Source organism: Pimephales promelas, chromosome 1 (genome assembly GCF_988280905.1).
Source record: "Pimephales promelas chromosome 1, fPimPro1.hap1.1, whole genome shotgun sequence".
Lineage (NCBI taxonomy): Eukaryota > Metazoa > Chordata > Actinopteri > Cypriniformes > Leuciscidae > Pimephales > Pimephales promelas.
In genome coordinates this window covers 39,496,065-39,520,648 of record NC_142769.1, presented here as the reverse complement: position 1 = coordinate 39,520,648, position 24,584 = coordinate 39,496,065, and the positions used below count along the sequence as shown (strand labels likewise).

At 39.8% G+C, this 24,584-nt stretch overlaps 1 protein-coding gene across 1 annotated transcript in view; it reads left to right on the top strand.

The window, feature by feature from the left end:
- Positions 1 to 24,584, top strand: part of exoc6b (exocyst complex component 6B) — a 97,592-nt gene that overhangs the window by 1,249 nt on the left and 71,759 nt on the right. The window contains exons 2-5 of the mRNA XM_039659184.2: positions 22,780 to 22,945; positions 23,035 to 23,082; positions 23,172 to 23,262; positions 24,433 to 24,478. Of these exons, the coding sequence (XP_039515118.1) occupies positions 22,780 to 22,945; positions 23,035 to 23,082; positions 23,172 to 23,262; positions 24,433 to 24,478 (351 nt within the window). The remainder of the gene's footprint in view (positions 1 to 22,779; positions 22,946 to 23,034; positions 23,083 to 23,171; positions 23,263 to 24,432; positions 24,479 to 24,584) is intronic.

Here is a 24,584-nt window from a genome sequence, read left to right as displayed (position 1 = left end):
ATCCATTTCCTGTTACTTGGCGACCAGTTTGTGTTTTACATGTTGTTTAGATAGTGGAACTACTGTGTGATGCTAATTTTGGTACTTGCAGGGTGGTGTGTGGGGCACATTGATAATGACATATTCTCACACCCTTTATTACGAGCACAGCCCAACGCAAAACCATTGAAAGATTATTGTTTCAACACAAATATACAAACAAATATACATGCAATAAAAGATGCCGTATGGTTAATTTCTGATTGTGTAATTGTAATTAATATATGGGTTAAAACTGCTTAAATTTTTTTTGATCTGTATTGAAAGACGTAATAGGGAGCCTAATGTATACTACTTCATCACTCTACGGTTAACCCTCAGGTGCTCTTAGTTTCGGAGTCACACTTGTTATTTTCCCGGTCAAAAGTGACCGGACACCTAAAATTTAAATTTCCTCCATCCCAGTAAAACCAATGCAATTTATTTTTGTTCTATAATATTTTTTTCTTTGTAATTTAGTATTTTGAGACAATTTGATTGAATTTATGAATATTTATGCAATATTTATGGTCTATTTTTGCCATGGAAAAATATAAATATTTTTCTATATATATATTATTTTTTTTCCCAAAAATTATTAATGCAGTATTTTAGTTTAATATAGAGTCTAGGCCTTCATAAAAAAATATTTTTTGAAGAAAATTAGCACCATCTGGTTACAGTATAGAGAAAAAGCGTAGAATCATGGTGTAACCCCTAGATAGCATTACAGCTCTATGGAGAAGCATGTGAATTCCCCAGATGTTTATGAACACTTTTGGTGGATTTGAATATATAGTTGAAACAATCTCAAAAACGATTTTTTATTAAAAAATGTAAAAAATAAATAAATACAAATTTGTGAATTTTTGTGTTTTTGTCAATTTCCCATTCATTTCCTATGGGGGTCATTTTTGACAAAAGACCACAAGTGTGACTATTTTTTTTATGACCACTTAGCAAGCTCAGATCATGACCTTTGTGTGTTCACATACATAATGCGGAATGTAATTTCGTAACATTCCGATGAAGCTGTGATTCAAAACAGAAGATTTTTCGGTCAGAAATGACTAAAGAGCACCTGAGGGTTAAACAAAAATTAAGTGCAAAATATAGATACATATTTATACTACATGATTCATTGTATTATTTGACCAATTTTAAAGATTAATTACACTTTGTTCCTGAAATCCACCATGAATCCACCCCTTTTGGTGGGATCAGGATAATCATGAAGTTTTGGACCAAGGTTATCCCAATCCTACTAAAATTTTTAAACAACACATACTGAAGGGTTTGATCCAGACCAAAACCTAAATTAGATTGTGATTAATCTGATTTTCAGAATCTTTTTTTTTTTTTTCAAATTATCAACCCATTTTCGAGATTTTAAAAATCCAATAGCTGAAATCTGATCAGATTACTTTTAACTGGACCCAAGTCTTTTTAAAATCCATGTTAATCCATACAACTCATATCTTTCCTGCTCTGTTGTACTGCACATTAGAAGGACTTCAAGTAATTCTGCGACTTCCCAGTTTCGTATTGTAAGGTCAAGTCGGGTAGTAAAAGCATGCATGGGTCCCTGACTTTTGCCAGCTAATTGACTGCCAATCTAATGGACTGCATGTTCTTCTAGATGTTTCCTTAAAGTGCTCAATTTAAAGACAGTGGAAGGCTTCTCATTTTCTGATGTGCTTTGTAATGGATGGTACAACACATTATGAGACAAGGCTCAATAAAATGTAAACAAGCTAATCAATGGGAACATTTTTTTAATGGTTGGCTGAGATTGTCTTCCTGCTTCCGAAACACTATCTCCTCTGTGTTTTTTTTCCTTCTCTCCTCAATTTAGATGTCTTTTTGAGCTCTTTTTGTTGCAATTTTAAAATGCTTCTCATTTAAGCTCAGATGCAGCTGATAGTGCTTTACCTTTATTCTGTTGAGGTAAGCACGTTTAACATCCTCATATGTCTGAATTAGTACCTCTTTCCAACGACTGAATTTTCTGCTTTTGTGGCACAGCTGTCAGTGAATGTGACTTGCTTTCACATGAACAGTGTGTGTTTTGTTAGTAGATGCAGCGCATGTTGGCATCAAAATTTGTACCATGGGCTGTGTCTGTGTTATATTGTATCCATATGATGTCTCATGGAACATGTTTTTTTTTTTTTTTTTTCAATGTGCACAATCGCAGAAGCTTGTAATCACAAAGTATTTAAATGAGAAGAAATGTTAGAGAACTATGTTTGGCTTTTAAGATAGCCTGGGAAAACCCAAATTTAGATTTGCTCTGAAAGTTAGTTTTAGTTACTTAGAAAGTTAGTTAGGCAAAGAGCTCATTCAATCCCATTTCCAATCCGTCGAAATCAAGGCACCAATCAGAAAAGTTGGGGCGGGCTTTGCACAATGACGACTGCGAGGGGATTTTGAAGCAGATTTTGTAGCCTACATTACAAAGATGGATGACGTCGTCGAACATCACTGGTTCGAATCAGCTATCGCGTCTGTTTTAAGCGTTTTGAACGTTTCCTTTTTTGTAAAAACGAGCAAACAACACTCGGAGATGTTTCTCCGCCGCTCTGCATATGTCATCTCCTTCATCGCGCTGATTGGTTTTAGGTCTATCCGCGATGTCCGTTGGCGACGCCCCTCTGAAAATGATTTGTCTATGACGCTTTGCCAGACCATAACTCAGTTAACTTACAACTGAGAATGGTCTGGTTTTAACCAGGCTACTTTGAAGATGCTTCTAGCAAGACTTCTGGGGCCCCAGGTCTGAAATTCTGTTGTGTGAGAGAGAATGAACGCTGAGACAGCCTGGGCTGATCTGTCGTAGTGAGTCAGTGTCCCCAGACTGTACTGCTTCCACTCCCACCCAACTCAAACTATAATTACTCGATTATTTCGGTCAGCCTCTAAAATGGACTGGCAATGGCTAGTAATTTAAATCGCTTTATGATGCCACTGCAGTACTAATGTAGCGTGCTCTGACTGCAAGTCGTTTTTATTGCTTCATAGAAGAAGTGATTGGCAATTTTTATAATCGTATACATGTCAGGACATGTGATGAGATTCCAATGGTTAAGGCCTGTAGCATAATTCACCCATAGAAAAAAAAGAAATTCTGTCTGCCTCTACTTGGCCTGCTCATCCTTCCCAAGTGAGAAGTTTTAATGTGTGCATGAAATGGAAATCAATTTTCTAAATGCATTTAATCGACCTTGTTGTGAACGATTTATCCATTCATGATTCTTTTTTGTAAATGTGGCAGATTTTTAACTTAATTTCAACCTGGGTACTCTCCTAATTGAAGCCTCTAAATGTCTCCGATCAACGTTCAATGATATTTGTCCTGAGTCGGTCAACGTCTTCTTGACAACAGACCAGATAGACTCCAGATTTTTTCTTTATGTTTTAATCCTGGCCAGAGGATTTCAGACCAATTTCAGAGAGAATCTCACTAGCAAAAAGAATACAACAGTTTTTATTGAATAAGAGCATGGTAAAGGTGACATGATACATTACATAATTTTCCTATAATTGATTGGTTTTATGTATAATCCAACAAACCCTTTCATTACTAGGCAGAAACAAACTCTGGATTTGATTACTCAAAATCATGAGTTTATATAAACTTCGATATCTTTATAGTTTAATTTCCCCTTTTGTTATATTCAGAGATGATTCAGACACACATGGACTGACTTTGACCAAAGTGTTTGGAAACATTTAGGTTTCAAAAGCACATAAATGTTATTCCTGCAAGGAAAAGTAATGTTATTTATGATTAATTTAAAAAAATCTATCACAAGCTCTCTGGTGATGTATACAGCACTCCAATCATTCAGTCCACTAAATCACGGCCCTTCGATACAATCGACTGCAAGGTCACATTCAGATCTGCGGCCTCTGCCTCCATTTTATTCCATTCCTTTCTATTCATCAAGTGATGAATATATGCAAGTTCTCGCATAGGCTTTACCGGATGATCTGTTTAACTTGGATACATCTCAATACTGAACATATGTTGCTACTATTAGATCAAATGGCAGAGAAATGCATTAGCTTTTAGGAAGAGACCTGCTGAACCATTTCAGTGGTCTGCTTAAAGGGATAGTTCACTTTGAAATTAATTTTTGATATGTTTTAGCTTACCTCAAGGGCATCCAAGATGTAGGTGTCTTTGTTTCCACAGTATTTTCAATTTTGACATTTTTCAGTCAAACCGGTGTTGTCTATCAGTCATACACTGGAGGCTAAGGGGGTTCACCAAAAAGTATGCACAGAGAAGTCAAAATTAAACATGATTTAATGACTCGTAAATGTAAGTACACATTGATGGCCTAAAACACGTAATGAGCGGTTTTTGTGAGAAAACGAACAGTATTTATATCGTTTTTACCTCGTGTAATCACAGTGACGTCCAAGTGATCTGAATCAGTTGTGCAATGTCCAACTGAACCGAACTGAATCAGTTCAATGTTGATCGCTTGCGTGTGACGTAGGGCTGGGCGATATGGCCAAAAAATCATATCTCGATATTTTTTGGTCAAATGGCGATATACGATATATATCTCGGTACTTTCTACGTTTTCTATTTAGATACAGAAAATCTTTATATTTAAATATATATATATATATATATATATATATATATATATATTCACATTCGGCCCAATGATATCCTACAAACAATGTTGATATTGAAGGATATGAAAACAAATATAATATAGGCTATGCAATATATTATGTGCAAAAAGCTTTTGTTTTTATATTGACTAAAAGCTAAACTAAAAATAAAAAATAAAAACAAAAACAAAAGCACAAACTAATTATATTAGCCTACATTTGATTACCCCATTATAAATCACTTTCACTAAAAATACATACTTGTAGGTTTAAAATTCCACATATGGCACATTTATTTTCTCCAACAACAAATATTTTAGCAATATGTTTATTTTAGTCAGAATTATTGCGTACTACGTAGTACTATTCACGCGCATGCGCGCGCCGGCGCTTGTTCAAGGAAGCATGAATTTTAGCGGAGATTCACTTGCAGAAGCTCGTCCTCTTCTGACATGGACATATTTGTTGTGAAATGGACATATTTGCTTTACTTTCTAACATTTACAGATGGAGAATATACCTGTGAAATGTAAGTTGAGCACTGAGGAAAGCACCACATCTCAAACGCATTAAACAGCGCAAGTATATCTGTCAGTCAGCAACAGTGTCTGTCAGAGCATTTGACAGGGCGGCAAGCTGCCTTAAACTTGTTAACTTTATCAAAGTGATTTTGACGCAATTAATATAAGCTTGTGTCATGTTTAGGACAAATTGTACTACGTAGCCTAGCTACTTTCACTGCAGCAGCTCACACTGCAACCTATATATATACCTATATATTTTTCAGATGTGCTCATATCAAACTACTGTATCGATATAAACGGTATTGCCTCATTCCATATCGTTTCAAAAAATATAACGATACATCGTACATACTCGATATATCGCCCAGCCCTAGTGTGACGTCACTCAATATTTACACGGAGATTTCGGAAGTTTTACCTTTCACTAAACATATTTAGATATACCGAAATCGTCTTCCATTGCGGTTTCCCGTATATCTAAATATGTTTAGTTAAAGGTAAAACTTCCGAAATCGCTGTATAAACAAAGAGTGACGTAGGCGCGCAAGCGATCAGTTCCAGCGCATGCGCAGACCGAAGCGCCCGTGCCGTCAGATAATTTTGTCATGGCTATGATTACAAGAGGTAAAACGATATAAATACTGATGAGTCATTAAATCATGTTTAATTTTGAATTCTCTGTGCATGCTTTTTGGTGGACCCCCTTAGCCTCCAGTGTATGACTGATACACTGTATGACACAACAACGGTTTGACTGAAAAATGTCAACATTGAAATAAATACTGTGGAAATAAAGACACCTACATCTTGGATGCCCTTGACGTAAGCTAAAACATATCACAAATTAATTTCAAAGTGAACTATCCCTTTTAAGTAAACTGCTATGTTATACAACTGAGTTTGTTGTGGTGACAGAGAGTATTTTTACAGTACATGTTGTCTTAATGGAAAATTGTTTTGTAAATTTTTAGTAAAGTACTTTGTTTTCTGTATCAATTGGTGCTAAATACAGGTCCGTAACCACCAAAGGTGGTTCAGTCTTGAATTATAAGACATGACTTACTAAGTGTTTACATCTTGTATCAAGAACGAGCAGTGACTTGAATGCTAGAAACTTGACCGCTTGTTCAAGTGTACCTTCTCAGCTTTCACTCTTGCTCTCTGTCTGTATCATCTAATCTCTCTTCTTTCAGTTTATAAGTTGAAGAAATGATCCTGTCTTCAATGTCCTTGATCTCCTGGACACTTGTGTGGGCAGTTGTTGTCTTGATCCCTGTAGAGTGATTACTACAAAATGGAAGAGAGGACTGCAGCTTTGGAAACATGGTTCTTTGTTCCTATTATGTCAAGAGGAATGTTGTAAATATTTTGGGCTCTCTCTGCATCCACCTGAGGAATTTTGAACCAACACTTCAGAGTACTTGAGACAGTTATTGAGGATCATTTCTCAAGGATTGATTTATTTAAATGGTTCAAATGGTCTTTGTTTCCTGTTTACTCTCCTACGCTTCGGGGTCTATATGACCCCAACATTTGATTTAATAATTGTACAAAAAATATACATTTTTAATCATACAAATAATATATATATATATATATATATATATATTGGTTTACTTCTCATCTATTCATCAATGCTGTGTTTTTGGAGATATAAAGTACTTTTGTATCCATATACCACACAATTCCTCAACTACACCTTTAGCTTCAATAGCTTGCATATGAAATCTTATTTTTTTTTATGATACATTGCATTTATGCTTTAGTACTAGGCCTTCATTTCTGTGCAAAAAAAAATTCAGATTTATGCCAGATTTTTTTTTGACACATGAAGAAAATATATTTAGTTTTTTTCACATTTCCCATTCATTCTAATGTGAGGTCATATTGACCCCGAACACCAGAAGTGTAAACATTTTTTTTTTACTTACCTTCAGAACAACTGAATCAACACAATTTGTGTGTATAGATAGATAATGTATGAAAAGTCACAAAATCTTATTCCACTGAGATGAAGGGAACCTTTTTTTTATTAAGTAAAAGTCGATTGGGGTCGTATAGACCCAATGGTCCCGATTGAGGGCTACAGAACAGAGGCAAATAATCAATGCTTCACATAGATTTCCATTTGCATTAAAGGCAATTAAAATATTGCAAAATAATTTCCAGTAAATCGATTCAAAGTTTTCGATTACTGAAACCATGTAATGATCTAGGCTTTCACATTTTTTATGAATTGCTAGGTTGCTTTAGTGAATTTGAGTGTAGTCCAGAAGGCTGTGGGATACCGTACTGCTTTTCCATTGTTTATCTATGCAAAGTAAACATGCATTAAACAGACGTGTTTGACCATTCCACTCACTTCTCTCGTATTTAACAGGATATGTGCACGGCACGCCATTCTAAAAATGCGGTGCTCAAGTTAAAAGAAGTCTCAAGGAATATCTCAAGAGAGCTTGCCTTTTTTTAATTCCACTGACCTGCATCAAATCTTTTTAACCATTAAAAATAAAAACACGTTCTGTGTGACTGTGAATGGTCCCTAAGTCAAGCGGACTGGTCCGGTGTGTAGACATGACCTGGGTCTGACTTTGTTGGCCTATTATCCTCCAAGAAAAAAATAAATAAAATCAGTCATATATTGTTTACAACAGTAAACGCTTACCTCTCCTTAACAAGCCACATGAGCTGAGATATCATTAATGTGCGTAACACAATGGTGAGCATGAAAGTTTAATACAGGTGATGTTAAATACATTTAACATGGAAGCTCAAAAAGCCTTGAGATGGCCAATCATTCCACAAACCACCACCTTCTCCAGTTTGTTCTATGTACTTTCTGAACAGTGGGAATCTTTAGATTGGCAACTTATGACCTTTATAACAGAGCTGCAAACAATACACTTAATGATGAAGGAAATTACTTGCGGACCTCCACCTTCAGGGCGCCAGGACTGAGAGAGATGTCTGCAGGTGGTTGCAAGAAACTCTTAAGTTATGAAAACCCTTAAAGGGATAGGCCTAGTTGACCCGGAAATTTAAATTCTGTCATGCACCCTCAAATTGTTCCAAACCTGTGTGAATCTCTTTCTTCTGCTGAACACATATTATACAAACATAAAAATGTATTTTGAACAATATGGTAAACAGACAGTTGATGGACTCCATTGACTTCCATAGTATTTATTTGTATAGCTACTTTGGAAGTCAATGGAGTCCATCAACTGTCTGGTTAGCAGTGTTGGGAAAGTTCACTTTCTACATGAACTAGTTCAAAGTTCAGTTCACACATTTTAAAATAAACTAGTTCAGTTCATAGTTCATACTTCAAAAAATTAACTAGTTCATTTATAGTGCTTTTTTTCCATATGTTGTGAGCTTTTTTTTATTAGCCACAGCCCATATACAACCACAGACAACAATTATTTTATCGACGGGCAGTTTGCACAGAAATGTAAGATTTTTCCCATCCTCACTGACCTCATCATAAAATCCGTTTAGATGATCATACGCCTCCTCGCTCGCTGCTTTGTCGACGGCGGCCGTGGTTCAGTTCATGTTCAACCAAAATATGAAAGCGTTCATGAATCATTGAACGCGTTCAGGCACAACAACACTGCTGGTTAGCAACATTCTTCAGAATATCTTTTTTTGTGTTAAACAGAGCAACACAAAAATTCATACAGGAAATTCATACAGGTTTGGAACAAATTGAGGTTGAGTAAATAATGAGACAATTAAATTTTTTGAGTGAACTATCCCTTTAATGACAATATACTTTCTATAGTTTTTATTATAACTAGGTTTTCTTTCCATTCTGTTTGTATTTTACCATGTATTTTTATAACTGATGATAGCTACAGTCACAGTTGTAGTAGAATGAGCAGTTTTGCTGAATTCTGTTCAGTTGTAATAACAGCAGCAACAATCAGGTACAGCTATGCAGAGTCCAGTTTTCAGGATTTATTTCCTGTGTGAGTTTTTTTTTTTTTGCTGCCATCAACCTCAGCAGAGAAGCAGAGACCAACTGAACTCACCACAAAGGTGCAGCCAGCTCCACACCCAGCTGAGTCACCACACACACACACACACACACACACACACACACACAATTACTTACAGACCCAACAGTAAAACTCTGCTATGCTTTTGGTTTCTTGCGTATTTTGTGTGGTATTAGAGGGGAAGTGTTTGAAATAATTTTTTCCTTTTCACTCAGTGGACTTGGTGGTTTACTAGATTAGTTTTGTGATAAGCTCTTAATGGCTTCCTCTCTATCAAATACAATCAAACTGCCTGTTGTTGTTGTTGTTTTTATTTAGTTGATTTAACTTTAAAAAAATGTAATGGCCTGTAGAGGCAAATAAATTACATCTGTACCAAGTTAGTTTCGCTCAATCCATCTGTGGTCTTTTAGAAATTTTGGCAGTGCTATTTTAGAAATGTTCTATGTACTACCATTTTTGTGACCCACAACCAAACAAGGCTAAACCCTCATGAGGGCAACCACACCAATAAAATATCCATTCCTGTGTCATTGATATTGACATTTTGAGCTCTGCTGTGTGCAAGAAGTACTTGCGTCATCAGTAATGTTTGAATTAGACGTTGGGCAATGTTCTGTGTTGCTCAGTTCTTTATGGCTTGCACTGCTACACAGGTCATTTGTCTGTCTCAGTATGAGGAGGGGTTTATTTGTCTCTTAGTGTCCAGCTGTTGCACTGTGGCCCGTCTCTGCCCTCACTCTTGCTGCCTTTATTCCCACAGAGGAATTTACATTTTCTAGACTGCTGCTACCTTTCTCTTCTTTCACTCCCAGTCTCTGTCACCTCCCACAAGATCTCAGGTTTTTCTGTACCATGCCGTTACTGGCACAAACGTCTGTTTTAGCATCTATGCGTCTGTTTTCTCTCTTATCTGTGCTGTTGCTTGAACAAAGGGTCAGCAAAATAGTTTTGTTTAAACAAAAATACAGTAAAACTGTAATATTGTGAAATATTATTACAACTTAAAATAAACGTTTTCCTGCATTAACATATTTTAAAATGTAACTCATTCCTTTGATGCAAAGCTGAATTTTCAGCATCATTACTTCAGTGTCACGTGACCATTCGGAAATCATTCTAATATGCTGTTTTGCTGCTCAAGAAACATTTCTTATTATTAGCAGTGTTGTGCTGCTTAATATTTTGTGGAAACCTTGATACTTTTCAGAATTGTTTGCTTTTATTAATTTTGTGCAAAAACAAAACTGGCTTCAAGCAAACTCCATAAAGTCAAATTTCCTGGAAAAATGATGGCATACGATGCAGAATATTTATAAATCACATTCTTACTGATGCTTTTACTGTCACAAGGAATTTTTGCAAATTTTATTAACCTCATCTCTGTTAGCCAGCTATAAAATGATCTTGGTGACAAAGCAACAGCATTTACAGCAGCAATGTAGAATATATCACAGACAACCAAAAGTCTGCTTAAAAGTGCATGGACATTTTATTTTTTACTTTTAGTAGTCAGTTCCGTCAATAGTCTCGAAACACTCTCACGCTGGCTGTAGGCCGGCTGGCCATCCTTATTTTTGATCTCTCAGTACCATGATATGTAAAATTATCATCTGATACCACCATCACTGACTACAAGTACCATCGTACTGCAACAGTTTGTCTTGGCTTAACAGCACCATGAACTTGTTTTGTGCTTATTCTGGTGAATTGGAAGGGATTTTGAGTATCTTGTGCCTTGCTGTCTTACAGCTAAGCTAATATTCGCTCTCATTCGAACAATGGGTTGTTAGTATGCTTTTGCTAGAATTGTATAAGTAGGGGTTTTGTTGGTTAACTTGAAGAAAATTTCCACATTTCAAATAGTTTACTTTTAACAAACCATAAGGTTAATCAAACGAAAGGTTTTTTGAGTATATTGACATGAGGCAGTGATTTAAGTGTCATGAACTGCAGTGAGTGCAAACTCTTCCCTCTGTTAGACAGTGATCAGATTTCAGTGTTTAGCCAGTGTAGGGACTGGGACTATTTCCTCTCTTAGAGCTTCTAATGTTACCTTAGCTCCAGATGGAGTTCAGCCCTTGCTGTAAGAGGAGGATCTAATCCAGGGTCAATAAAGCATGACCTGAGGGCCAAACTTTGTCCAGGACAGTGTTTGCTTTCACTCCCTGTAATGTAGCAGCATTCAGATTGTACTGGTCTCACTAAACGTATGCGTATCTAGCTATCCAGTGCGTATAAACAGCCAGGTGAGGTGAACAAAGAAATGAGATGATGCTTTATCTTGAGGTCCTTTTTCTCCTCTCCTTTATTTTACACAGAGCAGTGCAAAAACAAGCTGTAAAACTGTAAACACAAATAAAGTATCTATTAACTCAAATTGCCTCCTTCAATCATTTCTAAAACCACATGCAAAATATACATGCTTTTCTACTAAGCATGAGCCGCCATTTCACGAGAAACAGAGCAATCTAGACACTTCATGGCAACACATTAATTTTCTTTTACACATCTTAAGAAAACGATTAATGTAAACATCTTATATTACACACAGTGCTACTCACCGGCATTGCCCTCGATGGGAACACAACTGAGCGGGGTTTGAAGACACTTATACAACTTGCATGACTGTAGAATTTATACAACACGGGAGTACAACTTGCTCTGTAAACGTCGTCTATTAACTTAACGCTAATCTCGTTCCAAACGAGATTACAAACGAGAATACGACATGATAACAATACCCCAAACCTGCCATTACCAACAGTATCCGCTAGATGGCGTTAACGTACCGTAAATAACTAAAGAAACACAAAGTGAATGAGTGATCATTAAGACCAACACACTCCCTGCCTGGTATCTTAAGGATACCACATCTAATACCATTTAAATGCACACATTTAACCTAAACACAAGTAACATCTTGTTTAGGGGAGAAAAGTAAGACAAGTTCCGTTACTGGTCTTTTAAACACTTTAGGAATGCCGTGGCGAATCACTCTGACATCTACAGTCCTGACAACATTATCTCTGCTGGGAAAAGTTTTGATGACCACTGCCATTGGCCAGTGGTTCCTTGGCACGGCATTGTCTTTCATCAAGATGACGTCTCCTTCCTGCAAGTTAGGCCTTTTGTCCTGCCACTTGACACGATTTTGCAGAGTGCTCAGATATTCACGTTGCCATTTGTGCCAAAATGTCTCTGCGAGATGTTGTACCAGCTTCCATTGGTGACGGATGATCTCTGCTTTGCCAAAGTCAGGCGGAAGCAACAACGGAGCTCCCGTCTTTTGTGTCAGAAGCATGGAGGGAGTGAGTATGAGAGGGTTCTCAGGGTCAGTGGACACAGGCAGCAGGGGCCTCGAATTCATGATTGCACAAACCTCTGCCATGAGTGTGTCGAGGACCTCGTGCGTCAATGAAGAGAAGCGTTGCTGCAGGAACATGGAGTCTAGGATGCGACGGGCCACCCCGATAAGTCGCTCCCAGGCCCCTCCCATATGCGAGGCATGTGGGGGGTTGAAAATCCACGTGCATTGTTGGTCTTGTAGATAACGTTGCACGTCTGCGTCATCTTCTAGATTCAATTCTTTTGATGCACCAGTAAAGTTCGTGCCTCTGTCAGACCTAATCTGTGCGGCAGGGCCTCTGATGCTGAAAAATCTCCGTAGAGCATTTATAAAACTAGATGCACTCAGTGTCTCTATCACTTCAATGTGTACAGCACGCACACACAGACAGGTGAACATTACTGCCCACCTTTTGCTGTTTGCTTGTCCACCTCTCGTCCGACGGCTGATGACCTCCCATGGGCCAAACACGTCCAAGCCGACGTACGTGAACGGTGGGGCAGCTTGCAGCCGGTCTGCAGGCAGATCTGCCATTAGCTGATGCTCTTGCTTGCCACGCAGTCTTCTACAGGTGACACATTGGGACAGAGTGCTTCTGATACATCTCTTTCCACCTACCAGCCACAGTCCAGCGTCCCTTATGGCCCCCTCAGTGAAGTGTCTGCCCTGGTGTTTTACCTGCTCGTGATGGTGGCGCACAAGGAGAGTCGTTAAATGGTGCCGAACTGGGATGATGAGGGGGTTGGTGCGGTTTATCTCAAGGCCAGATTGAGTGATGCGTCCGCCCACTCTGAGAAGTCCAAAACTGTCAACCACTGGACGCAACTTTGCAATGCTGCTCTGTTTTGGAATGTCTACCTTACTCTGAATGTTCCTACATTCAATAGGATATCTTTCTTGTTGCATGTTCTTGATCAACAGTTTCTTTGCTTTTTCCAGGTTCTCTGCCGTGATTGCTTTCTTACAGGTATGCCACCCTCTGCATGTGTTGTCTTTGTCAGTTTGTCTGAAACACTGGGCCATGTGAATCAAGACCGCAAGAGCTCTTAGCACAGAAGTCCACTTTGAGAAGCGCTCGAAGCGTTCAGTTCCTAAGCTGGGCTGTGTGATTTCAGTGGCTAGCGTTGCGACCTGAGGTCTGATCTCAGAGTCTAATTCTGGGTCAACTAGATCAAACAGTGACTGATTCTCAGCTGGAGGCTTATCAGACAAGAAGGCGGGTCCGGTCAGCCAGTTGATGTCTCCCAATGATGCAGCAGCAACGGATCTGGAGCCATGATCAGCCGGGTTGAGCTCTGAGGGGACATACTTCCACTGTTGGGGTGACGTTGCTTGTCGGATGCGTTGGACCCTGTTGCTCACATAAACATAAAATCTCCTCTGTTCATTGTTAATATAACCTAACACAACTTTGCTGTCAGAATAGAAAGTGACAGAATTCATGTGTGAGTCCATGCTACTCACAACAATCTCAGCTATCTCAACCGCAAGGACTGCAGCACAGAGTTCGAGTCTGGGGATTGTAGTCTCCTTCACTGGTGCCAGCTTTGCTTTGCCAAGCACGAATCCGACTTCGGAGCGTCCATGTTCATCGGTCACCTTCAAGTAGGCCACTGCTGCGATTGCTTTGGTTGAGGCATCTGCAAACACACACAACTCCCTTGTGCTTGCTGCAGAGGTGGAAAGAGATGTGTAGCAGCGGGGGATCTGTATGTCTTGAAGGCATTGGAGGGAAGACTTCCATCTCACCCACTCTGCTTGGAGGTGTCCAGGTAATGGCGCGTCCCACTCACCGTTATCTATGGTCAGCTCTCTCAGCAACGATCTCCCCTGTATAGTGACAGGTGAGAGAAATCCGAGCGGATCGAAGATACTGTTTATGGTTGAGAGCACCCCTCTGCGTGTGAAAGGTTTGTCGTCTTGCTGCACTTGAAAGGTGAATGTGTCTGTGACTATGTTCCAGCTGATACCCAGGCTACGCTGTACAGGGACGTTATCTGTGGCAAAGTTCAGGTCTTTAATGCTGTTGGCAAGGTCTTCAGGGGAGAATTCGGCCACAACAGCTGCACTGTTTGACGTAATCTTGTGCAAACGGAGGTTGTTGTGGGAGAGCATCTCCTGTGCCCTCTTCACCAAGCTGATGGCCTCAGACTCTGCTGCAAACGACTTTAGAGCATCGTCAACATAAAAGTCCCTCTCGATGAACGCTCTGACATCAGAGCCGAATTCAGATTCTGCTTCTTTCGCTGCTCTCCTGAGGCAGTAGATTGCCACAGCAGGAGACGGTGTGTTGCCAAACACATGCACACGCATTCTGTAGTCTACCACGTCACTGCCCCACCTGTTGTCGCGGAACCATAGAAATCTTAGGTAGTCTCTGTGCTCCTCCTTGACTACAAAACAGTAAAACATGTGTTGAATATCGGCAGTCACAGCAATTTTCTCTTTTCTAAACCTGATGAGGACGCCTAACAGGTCATTGTTCTGATCTGGGCCTTTAAGCAGGACACTGTTCAGTGAAACCCCTTCATACTGAGCACTAGAATCGAACACTATACGAATCTGTTCGGGTTTTTTGGGATGGTAGATGCCAAAGGATGGTAAGTACCAGCTTTCTTGTCCTTCTTGGAGGACGGGGGCAATCTCTGCATGTTGACTATCTATCATCTTTTGCATGAACTGCATGTAATGTTCTTTCATGGCAGGTTTCTTATCTAGTGTGTGGCAGACTGACTTGAGTCTTTTCATAGCATAGTCTCTGTTGTTTGGCAGGCGTTCTCTCTTGGTTCGAAAAGGTAGGGGTGCGACCCAGTTTTGAGTGCTATCTTGACATACCTCAGTATCCATGATCCTCAGGAAGTTGAGATCATCAATGGACGGAGCAGGTTGGTGATCTTTGTCTGTGCAGTGGAAGATGGAGGACTTCAGGTTGTCCCCGTGCAGCAGAGAAGCAGAGTGAATGGCAGCTTGCTGATATAGAGGATCATGAAGGACTGAGTGGCTGTGTGGAGGGTCTTTCACACGCAGGTGGCTGGAGCAGGGTGTGAGGTAGCTGGGGCGGCCATCTCCCAAGATGCATGTTTTGAGGGAAGTTACTGAGGAGGGGCGGTGTGCTGTGCCAAGGCAAACATCGCCGATCACTACCCAACCTAGGTCTAGCTTTTGAGCGAATGGAGCATTGTCGGGGCCGTTGATCTGTTTTCTGATCTTGTGTATACTCAGAATGTCTCTCCCTAGTAACAGCAGTATCTGGGCACTGGAGTCTAATGGAGGAATCTCACTGGCTAAACATCTCAGATGAGGGTGGTGTACAACTGCACTGGGAGTTGGGATTTCAGACCTGTTGTCCGGGAGTTCATTGCATTCAATGAGGACGGGAAGAGGGACGCAAGTCTTTCCGTCCAGTGACTCCAGCATGTAGCCACAAGCTCTCCTTCCAGAAGTCTCTATGCTGCCCGCACACGTCTTGAGTGTGTACGAAGATGGAGTGCTATTGTCGCTGAATATCTCAAAGAATTCTGTACGTGCAAGGGATTTATTACTTTGATCATCAATGATAGCGTACATTCTAGTTGTTGCTTCTCTCTGGCCTTGAGGATAGACACTTACCAAGCATATTTTAGAGCAACCTCTAGCACTCATACCATCACCGCATACCTCAGTGCACTTGGAGGAGACCGTCTCTGGAGGCTGCTGATTCTCACTGCCCTCCCTGCCGTTCTCTAACGTAGACGGGGGTGGATTAGCTTTCCATGGTGATGGACCTGGATGGAGAGCTTCGACGTGTTTGATGCTCTGGCATTCTGCACATGTTATGGTTTTGTCACAGTTCTTTGCAACATGTGTGGTTGAAGCACAACAGCGGTAGCAGATTGAATTGTCTTTGAGATATTGTTTACGGTCAGCTAGCAACTTGTCTCTAAAGCTCCTACATGCTCCTAATGAATGGGGCTTTTTGTGGATTGGGCATTGCTTGGTGAGATCCAGAGAGTTGGCTTCAGGCTCACTTTTCTGGCTGTACTCTGCGACTTGAGTCTTGTGAACTGCGACCGACTGGTTGATTCTACTCGGGATGCTTTTGGGTTTGTCTCTAATTGTGGCAGGCATATGTGGCATAGTGACTCTGAAACTGGGATCATTTCTTGCTTTAGCTTGGTTCTGGATGAAGTCGACGAATACGCAGAATGGGGGAAAGGAAATCTGATGCTGTTGCTTTATCTGAGAGCCATAGGACATCCACTTCTCCTGTAGATTATACGGGAGCTTTTCTATGATTGGGGCTATTCCTCTAGCAGTGTCAAGGTAAGTTAGTCCTGGAAGGAATCCATCTTGTTTTGCTGCGTACAGTTCTTGTAGCAAGTCGGCTAAGTCACGTAGCTTGGCTGGCTCTTTGTTGGAGATTCTCGGGAAGCTTTCCAGTCTGGCAAATAGCGCCCCTTCAATAGCTTCGGGGGTACCATAGCACTCTTCAATGCGTTGCCAGATAGCTCGGAGGCCACCCTGGGGGTCTCTGACGTAGGCTGCTCTGAGTCTTCGTGCTTGTTCGGACGACTCTTTGCCGAGCCATTTAATCAGAAGGTCGGTCTCTTCTGCTACTGACAAGCCTATACTGTCTATGACATTGCAGAATGAAGTTTTCCACGCCCAGTAATTCTCTGCCTTATCGTCGAACTTCATCAGCCCTGTGGAGACAATCTGGTTTCTAGCGATTAACTTCGCCAGGTCAGCAGTAGGGGAGCTGTGTCCATCTTGAGCAGACGTGTGACATGGCGAGGTAGGGTGTGGAGCAGGACTAGATAGCCCACGGTCTTTTCCTCTCAGCCATGCTTGGTTGCTGGCTTGGTGTGGACTGTAATACATACTAGCAGGTAACATGGATGGCTGTTGTGGCTGTAGTGGTATCTGTGACAGTGGCGACAGCCGTCTTTGGGCTGGTGTCGGTCTCCGGGACTCTGCTGGTGGGTGTGTCGATAGCTTTGCAGGCGATGTTGCTGGACGTTGTACTGTAGGTCTTATGGCTGGCTGCGTTGGAGGACGAGCAGGTGGAAGCGGGTGGCTGTGTAGGCTGGGCGGAGTATTATATCTTTCTTGTTTTATATCTCTCTGCAGTGGCACGCTGTTTGCAGTGAAATACCTTTGGACCAGTTCTGACTCCGGTTCCTCGAGGCTGTTGTCATCATCTAATTCTGCCTGAAGAACTGCTGCTTCAGCTATTGCAGCCTCCATTTCTTTTCTACATCTCAATGCCTCCAATTCAGCTTCTGCTTTGGCAGTTCGTAGTTCTGCTTCAGCCTTCTGAAGTTTCAGTGCCATTTCCTTTTCAGAATAGGCTGCTTTGGTTCTTGCTGCTTGAGCTCTGGCTTTGGCGGTTGCTAGCACAGTGCTCCTTCGTGAGCTGCATGTCGATCCTTGTTGAGAGAGTGCATGAACAGAGCTTGTTGCTAATAACTCTGATCTCACCTCCCAGTCACCAGCTTCTGCATCAGTCACACCAGTGGGAAGTTGCATTTCGTACAGAGAATCCATGTCTTATGGAGCAGGGGAATCTGAGCAGGTCACATGCAGGCCTGATGAGAGCAGGTTAATGGCGTCGTCTCGACGGGCAACAATATTTTATTTTTCTTTCTAGCAGTTGCAGTTCTGTCTTCTTCTTGACAGGCGAGGGTGTGCCGTTTTACTGTACTGGTCTCACTAAACGTATGCGTATCTAGCTATCCAGTGCGTATAAACAGCCAGGTGAGGTGAACAAAGAAATGAGATGATGCTTTATCTTGAGGTCCTTTTTCTCCTCTCCTTTATTTTACACAGAGCAGTGCAAAAACAAGCTGTAAAACTGTAAACACAAATAAAGTATCTATTAACTCAAATTGCCTCCTTCAATCATTTCTAAAACCACATGCAAAATATACATGCTTTTCTACTAAGCATGAGCCGCCATTTCACGAGAAACAGAGCAATCTAGACACTTCATGGCAACACATTAATTTTCTTTTACACATCTTAAGAAAACGATTAATGTAAACATCTTATATTACACACAGTGCTACTCACCGGCATTGCCCTCGATGGGAACACAACTGAGCGGGGTTTGAAGACACTTATACAACTTGCATGACTGTAGAATTTATACAACACGGGAGTACAACTTGCTCTGTAAACGTCGTCTATTAACTTAACGCTAATCTCGTTCCAAACGAGATTACAAACGAGAATACGACATGATAACAATACCCCAAACCTGCCATTACCAACAGTATCCGCTAGATGGCGTTAACGTACCGTAAATAACTAAAGAAACACAAAGTGAATGAGTGATCATTAAGACCAACACACAGATGTCTCATGAACTGCAGTTATTGTGCTGCAGTAAGTCCATGTTTTAGGTGATTTATGCAATACATTAATAATTTTCTATTAATCGTATATTCTTATAATTAATGATGAATTTCTAATCATTTAAAAACCTATTCAGAAATTGAAAAATTACCTGCATTTTTAGACCTAGAGATCACCACTTAGACTGAGTGATGTTAAATCTGTCATGGGACTGGAGACTGGGATAGCTGCCCCCCCAACCCTAACCCTAGCCTAGGTGTGCTGAATGGAGGCATGTCAAAAGTTGAATTGGTACAACTGAAACTAAACCCCACACCCTGACAGACAGCTTTAGTGACCAATGATAAAGACCTTTCTCCACATCTCCTACCTTTCGGCAACCCCCCAACCTTTCGTCATGGGCATATATAGGCAGGCAGACATAAGCCAGTAATTTGAAAAGTATACATTTTGGATTATCGTCTCTATTGCTGACAGTTATACGTTCATGATGTATTTTCATGTGCTTTTAAGCCATGCCATTGTAAACATTCAAGTGAATTTACTTGTCACTGTTCTGACGTACAGTTTCTGTGTGCCTGTTACAATGCTTGGATACTGAATTAAGTTATTTTTCATGGCTTACTGCTCAAATTGTCAAATACATGAACTTTAAATGGTCAAATACAATAACTTGTGAATATATGAGTTATTTCTTAAGTAAACATGAACATTTGGAAGAAAATTGGATGTGTGACTATTGGATCTATACAATAGATTTCCAAGTGGAAATCTAATACAGTAGCCTAATATTCCTGCTGTTGTCTATGTTGATAGACTTGTCACTTGTCAGGCAATAGTAGTAAAACCAGTATAATGTTGCATTTCACTGTACCTATTTTGGTGAATTGTGATATATGGCATTATCGTGGAATAAAATAACTCGTAATATTCTAGTCACATCAGCCATTGTTTTAACTGTTGAACTACCTGGGACTGTAAGTTTAGATCAGTATGCTATAACATCATAGAAAAGTGTGCTGCTGCTATTGTTGGTGCGAGGTGCTAACGTGTGTTTGGTGTGGCTTCTAAGTTTAGAACCTCTGCTCTATTTCTGATCCATTCTTTTTCCCAGCTGCCATTGAGCTATCTCTAGATTTCATTCAGCCAACAGGATATGACATCATAGCACACATAAGCATAGGTTTCCCTTAAGTTGGTTAAGGGTGATGACAGTTTACAGAGGAAATGTTGTGAATGGGAATGCTGTGTAACAGGTCAACACACACACACACACACACACTGCTCAAAGCAATGTTGTCATTCTTCAGACTTCAGAACAGTTCAAGATGTAGGTGACTTTTTTTCTTCAGTAGAAAGTAAATACGATTTTTTTGCCAAACGTCCTTGGTGACTCATATAATGCAAGTCAATGGCTACTGTCACTGTGTCACATTTAGAGTCCAAAAACATATACAGGCAAAACAAAACGCATACAGTACCCGTGGCCCCTGAAGATAACTGTACATTGAGGTCTTACGAAGCAAAACGATCAGTCTGTGCAAGAAACTGAAGATTATTTACGACATTATTATTACCTGTATCCACAGCCTCTGTAAGCGGTCCTGAGTGTGTTCACGGCAATCTGTAGCACAGGCTTTCTGTCCCATAATTAATTCTCATAATTAAAATATTTACATGTTTCAAATGTTAGAGAGTGTGTGTGACAGAGACAGGTTTGTGTGAAAAATCTCTCTCTCTCTCTCTTTCTTTCACTCACTCACTCACCCTTTATCTGCTTCTTTAGTGTAGGGAGTATTGGGAAATCAGGCACCATTTTTTTTTCTCAAGGAGGTTATCACATTTCAGTTTTGGGAACTTCAGTCTGTATGCAAATAGTACTTGTGACTGTGAAAGCCAAAAGTGACAGTTAATCAAGATAACTTTACTTCATGGTTGTCCCATGCTGTAAAATGGGTAGAATCATTACATTCACACAGTCAGTGAGATATTCTTAATGCACATGCACACAAATGTTATTTTGACCTTTTTAAAGTTTGATTGTTTGTAAGGAAGAGTCTTGAGCCAGATGCTAGAGTCTCACACAGATGGACCATTGCAGCTGTGCTTTTTACAATTTGTTCAGCTTGTTTTTGTGACTTTTGCTTGGGGAGTTGTGCAACACAGTTTAGTGAAGATGGCTCTTACTTCCATGATAATTACAGTAGATATGGCTTTTTTTTTTCTTTAAACATTTATTAACAGCTAAATGTCATTAAAAATGTTTTTTAGTTGCCTATTTTTCATAAAACAGTGTAAGCAATAGGAGAAAAAGGGGGAACATAATAGGGAAAAGACCTCGAGCGAGATTCAAACTTGCACAATGACTCCAAGATCAAGTCTCCATGAAATCAATATTGACTATTCTTATTTTTTATGGAATGTTGAAGTGTGTATGATAAGTTATTTATGTTCCCTTATAAATACTCTAAATGTTGAAATGTTGAGTAGATGATATTAGGCATTGCGTGACTAATTTGAGCATGTCCGCTAATTTGTTTGTCGTAGTGTTCGCTTTTTCCTGTTCACGTCTCACGTTTCCTTCCAGCATCTTCCTCTTTCTACTGATAAAAATCCTAATTTCAGGTTGGGAAGTGCTTCTTTCACCTTACAGTCCTGGATTTGAGGTGTTTACTGTGCGTGATTGTTTTTGGAAGAAACTATGAGTGACGTCAAGACTGTGCTAATGGAAAGAGGACATTTCCTGAGGCACAGGAAGACTGTGCTCAGGTGAAGCCATGTGCTTGTGTGTTTGTGTCCTGACTCCTGATCCTGAATTAGTCTGTATTTCACTGAACATACTTCCCTGACAGACCTCACTGTGGCTCTCTCTCTATTAAACAGGATTCATTTACTGTACACATGATGACAACTATCTGACTTCTATCAGGAGAGTGTGATGTTTAAGTCAGTCAGTGGGGGAGGGCCAAGTCCCGATTCACCCCAAACATGCTACCCTCACCCTTACTATAGACCATTTCACAAGATGTAAACAACACTGGTCCAGAAGCACTTCCTGTTTCAGTTTGTAACTGTTTTCTTTATTTCACATGTAAAGAAAACATCTTAAAGATGTTTGTTGAACTTTTTGATTCAGTTTTAAATGTTCTGTTGGTTGTATTTTATCCCAGCTTTTATGTAGTGTTAAAAAACTGAAACAGGAAGTGCTTCTGGGCCTGTGTTGTTTACATCTTGTGAAATGGTCTATATAAGATTTCTATATATAAAAAAAGTATTGTCACATTCGCTTGCTCGCTAGAGGTAAAACTGCTGACACTAGAATCTAATTGAATCAAATCAAATTGAATTGTGTTTTATTGTCACTTGTTCTGGGCATTAGTTGGCATGGTAGATGCCTTACTTAACTTTACGCAAAATGAAATGTTGCTACGAGGTGTAAAACACAAAAAATTTTGAAATGCATTTTCTGTGTTTAGTTTCCAATGGTTTTTTTGTACTTGCAGAGCTGACGATGAGAAACACGTATTGCATTTATTTTGAAATAACTTTGAATTCGAATGAAAAAGAAAAAGAAATCCATTTATATGTTGGGCTTCTCGAGCAGTGTTTTATTTCATATCTTCTACTGCCACCTTGTGGTGAACACCTAGCATTAGTATTGAATGTTTTATAGAGATTACATTTGCATTCCCTTCACTTTATCAGAAAGGATATCTGAGTTTTAAAACTGTTTATTGTATTAGATAAGCTCAAAACTACTAAATATCAACGAAGCACTTCATATACCTTTTGACAATATTTTCTGTTAAGTAATATAGTATTTTGTATTTATCATCAATGTAATGTAGCCTACATGTTTTTTTATATAATGTTATTTTGGGACTGTTCTTTTATGTTTTCCTTGTTTTCCTGGAAGGTCTGTTTATGATGGACAGGAACATGGACTCTTCATGGAGAAACTGGAGGGGCGGATCCGCAACCACGACCGTGAAATTGAGAAGATGTGCAACCATCACTTCCAGGGCTTTGTGGACTCCATTACTGAGCTGCTCAAAGTGCGCGGGGAAGCCCAGAAACTCAAGGTGCAGAAAAAGGAGATGAGGGTTTAAGGAAAATCCAAATATACTCTCAGTTTAATCACTCATATTATTGGTTGTCTCATCTTCCTCAGGGTCAGGTGACTGAGACCAATCAGAAGCTACAAAATGACGGCAAGGGGGTGTGTATCCTGTTTGCTTAGTTTAGTCTTTGATTCAGAACATGTAACATTAACAAGCATGACTAAATCAATGGTTACCTCCCCTGTAGCTCCTGACGTCAATGGATGAACTGAGACAATGCCGTCTGCAGCAGAGGAATATCGCCACCACCATTGACAAACTCACACACTGCTTACCAGGTAGAAACATCAGGCCTCAGCCTGAGCTTTTTAAATATTTGCTGTATTTACACTACATTCAACCGCTTGGGGTCAGTGAAAGTGGATATATTTCTAACGTTACTAAAGATATCCATTTCAAATAAATGCTGTTCTTTTGAACTTTCTATTCATTAGATACCCCTTTTCCACCAAAAAAAGAACTGGTTTGGAACTGGTGCTGGTTCAAAGTTGGTTCGGAGTTGGTTCAACTTGCGAACCTTTTCAGAACCTGTTGTTTTTCCACTTACTAGAGCGCCCAGGGAACAACGTTGTTACGTCACTGTGTACGTCGCCATACGTCTTAGCTAGAAACACTTGCAAGTACAACATTACTTTGAGATTATCTCTAACTCGTGTACCAAGAAGGCTTTAAAACAATTGAAAAATGTAAGTCTTTTAATCTTTTCTTTTGATATGTAATCTTTTCTGATTAGTTATGTGCCCCTGTTTTGTGTCTTTTTTTCCTTTCCATTTATTTGTTCTATATTGTGACTGTTTGCTTATAATGCTTTCAATATTTGTAATTTTTTTTAAATAGAAACGCTTTTGCCAACTTCAAGCATAACAATTACAAATGCGGACTCCATCGAGTTTCTGCAAATGTTTCTCCTGGCTTTGCGATCCTATATTATGGTCAGAAAAAGATGTTTAGAGCACATCTAAACCGCCCGATGTAAGCATGACATGGTAAAAGAACGGTTCTAGTCCAGCAAAGAGTTTGGAACCAGTTTTCCTGGCCGAGAACCGGTTCTTTGACTGTCGAAACACAAAGAACTGGTTCGCGCGCAGGCACCGGCTCCGAACCGGCTCTCAAAATGCTTTGGTGGAAAAGGGGTAAAAGAGTCTTGAAAAAGATATCATGGTTTACCAGATAATTTTAAGCAGCACAACCATTTCCAACTGTGTGATAATAAGAAATGTTTCCTAAGCACCAAATCAGACTGGAGTAATGGCTGCAGGCTAGGAATGTATATTAATATACTTTTTTTGTAATACATTTACTGTATTTTTTGATAAAATCTAATTTGATAAAATGTTATAACCATCCTAAACTTTTGACCTGTATTGTATGTTTTTTTAAGTCCTTGGAAGCTCACATGCTGTGCTCTTGACTCTTTTCCCACAATTCCACATACTTTTTCCTTGCAGTGTTGGAGATGTACACCAAACTGCAGGAACAGATGCGGACTAAAAGGTATGAAGTTTATTCAGATGCCTTTTTTGTGCACATTGACAACACCAGATGAGCACTAGGTGGCAGTAGAGATAAGCGTTTTCACTTGGGGCTTAAATGCACAAGG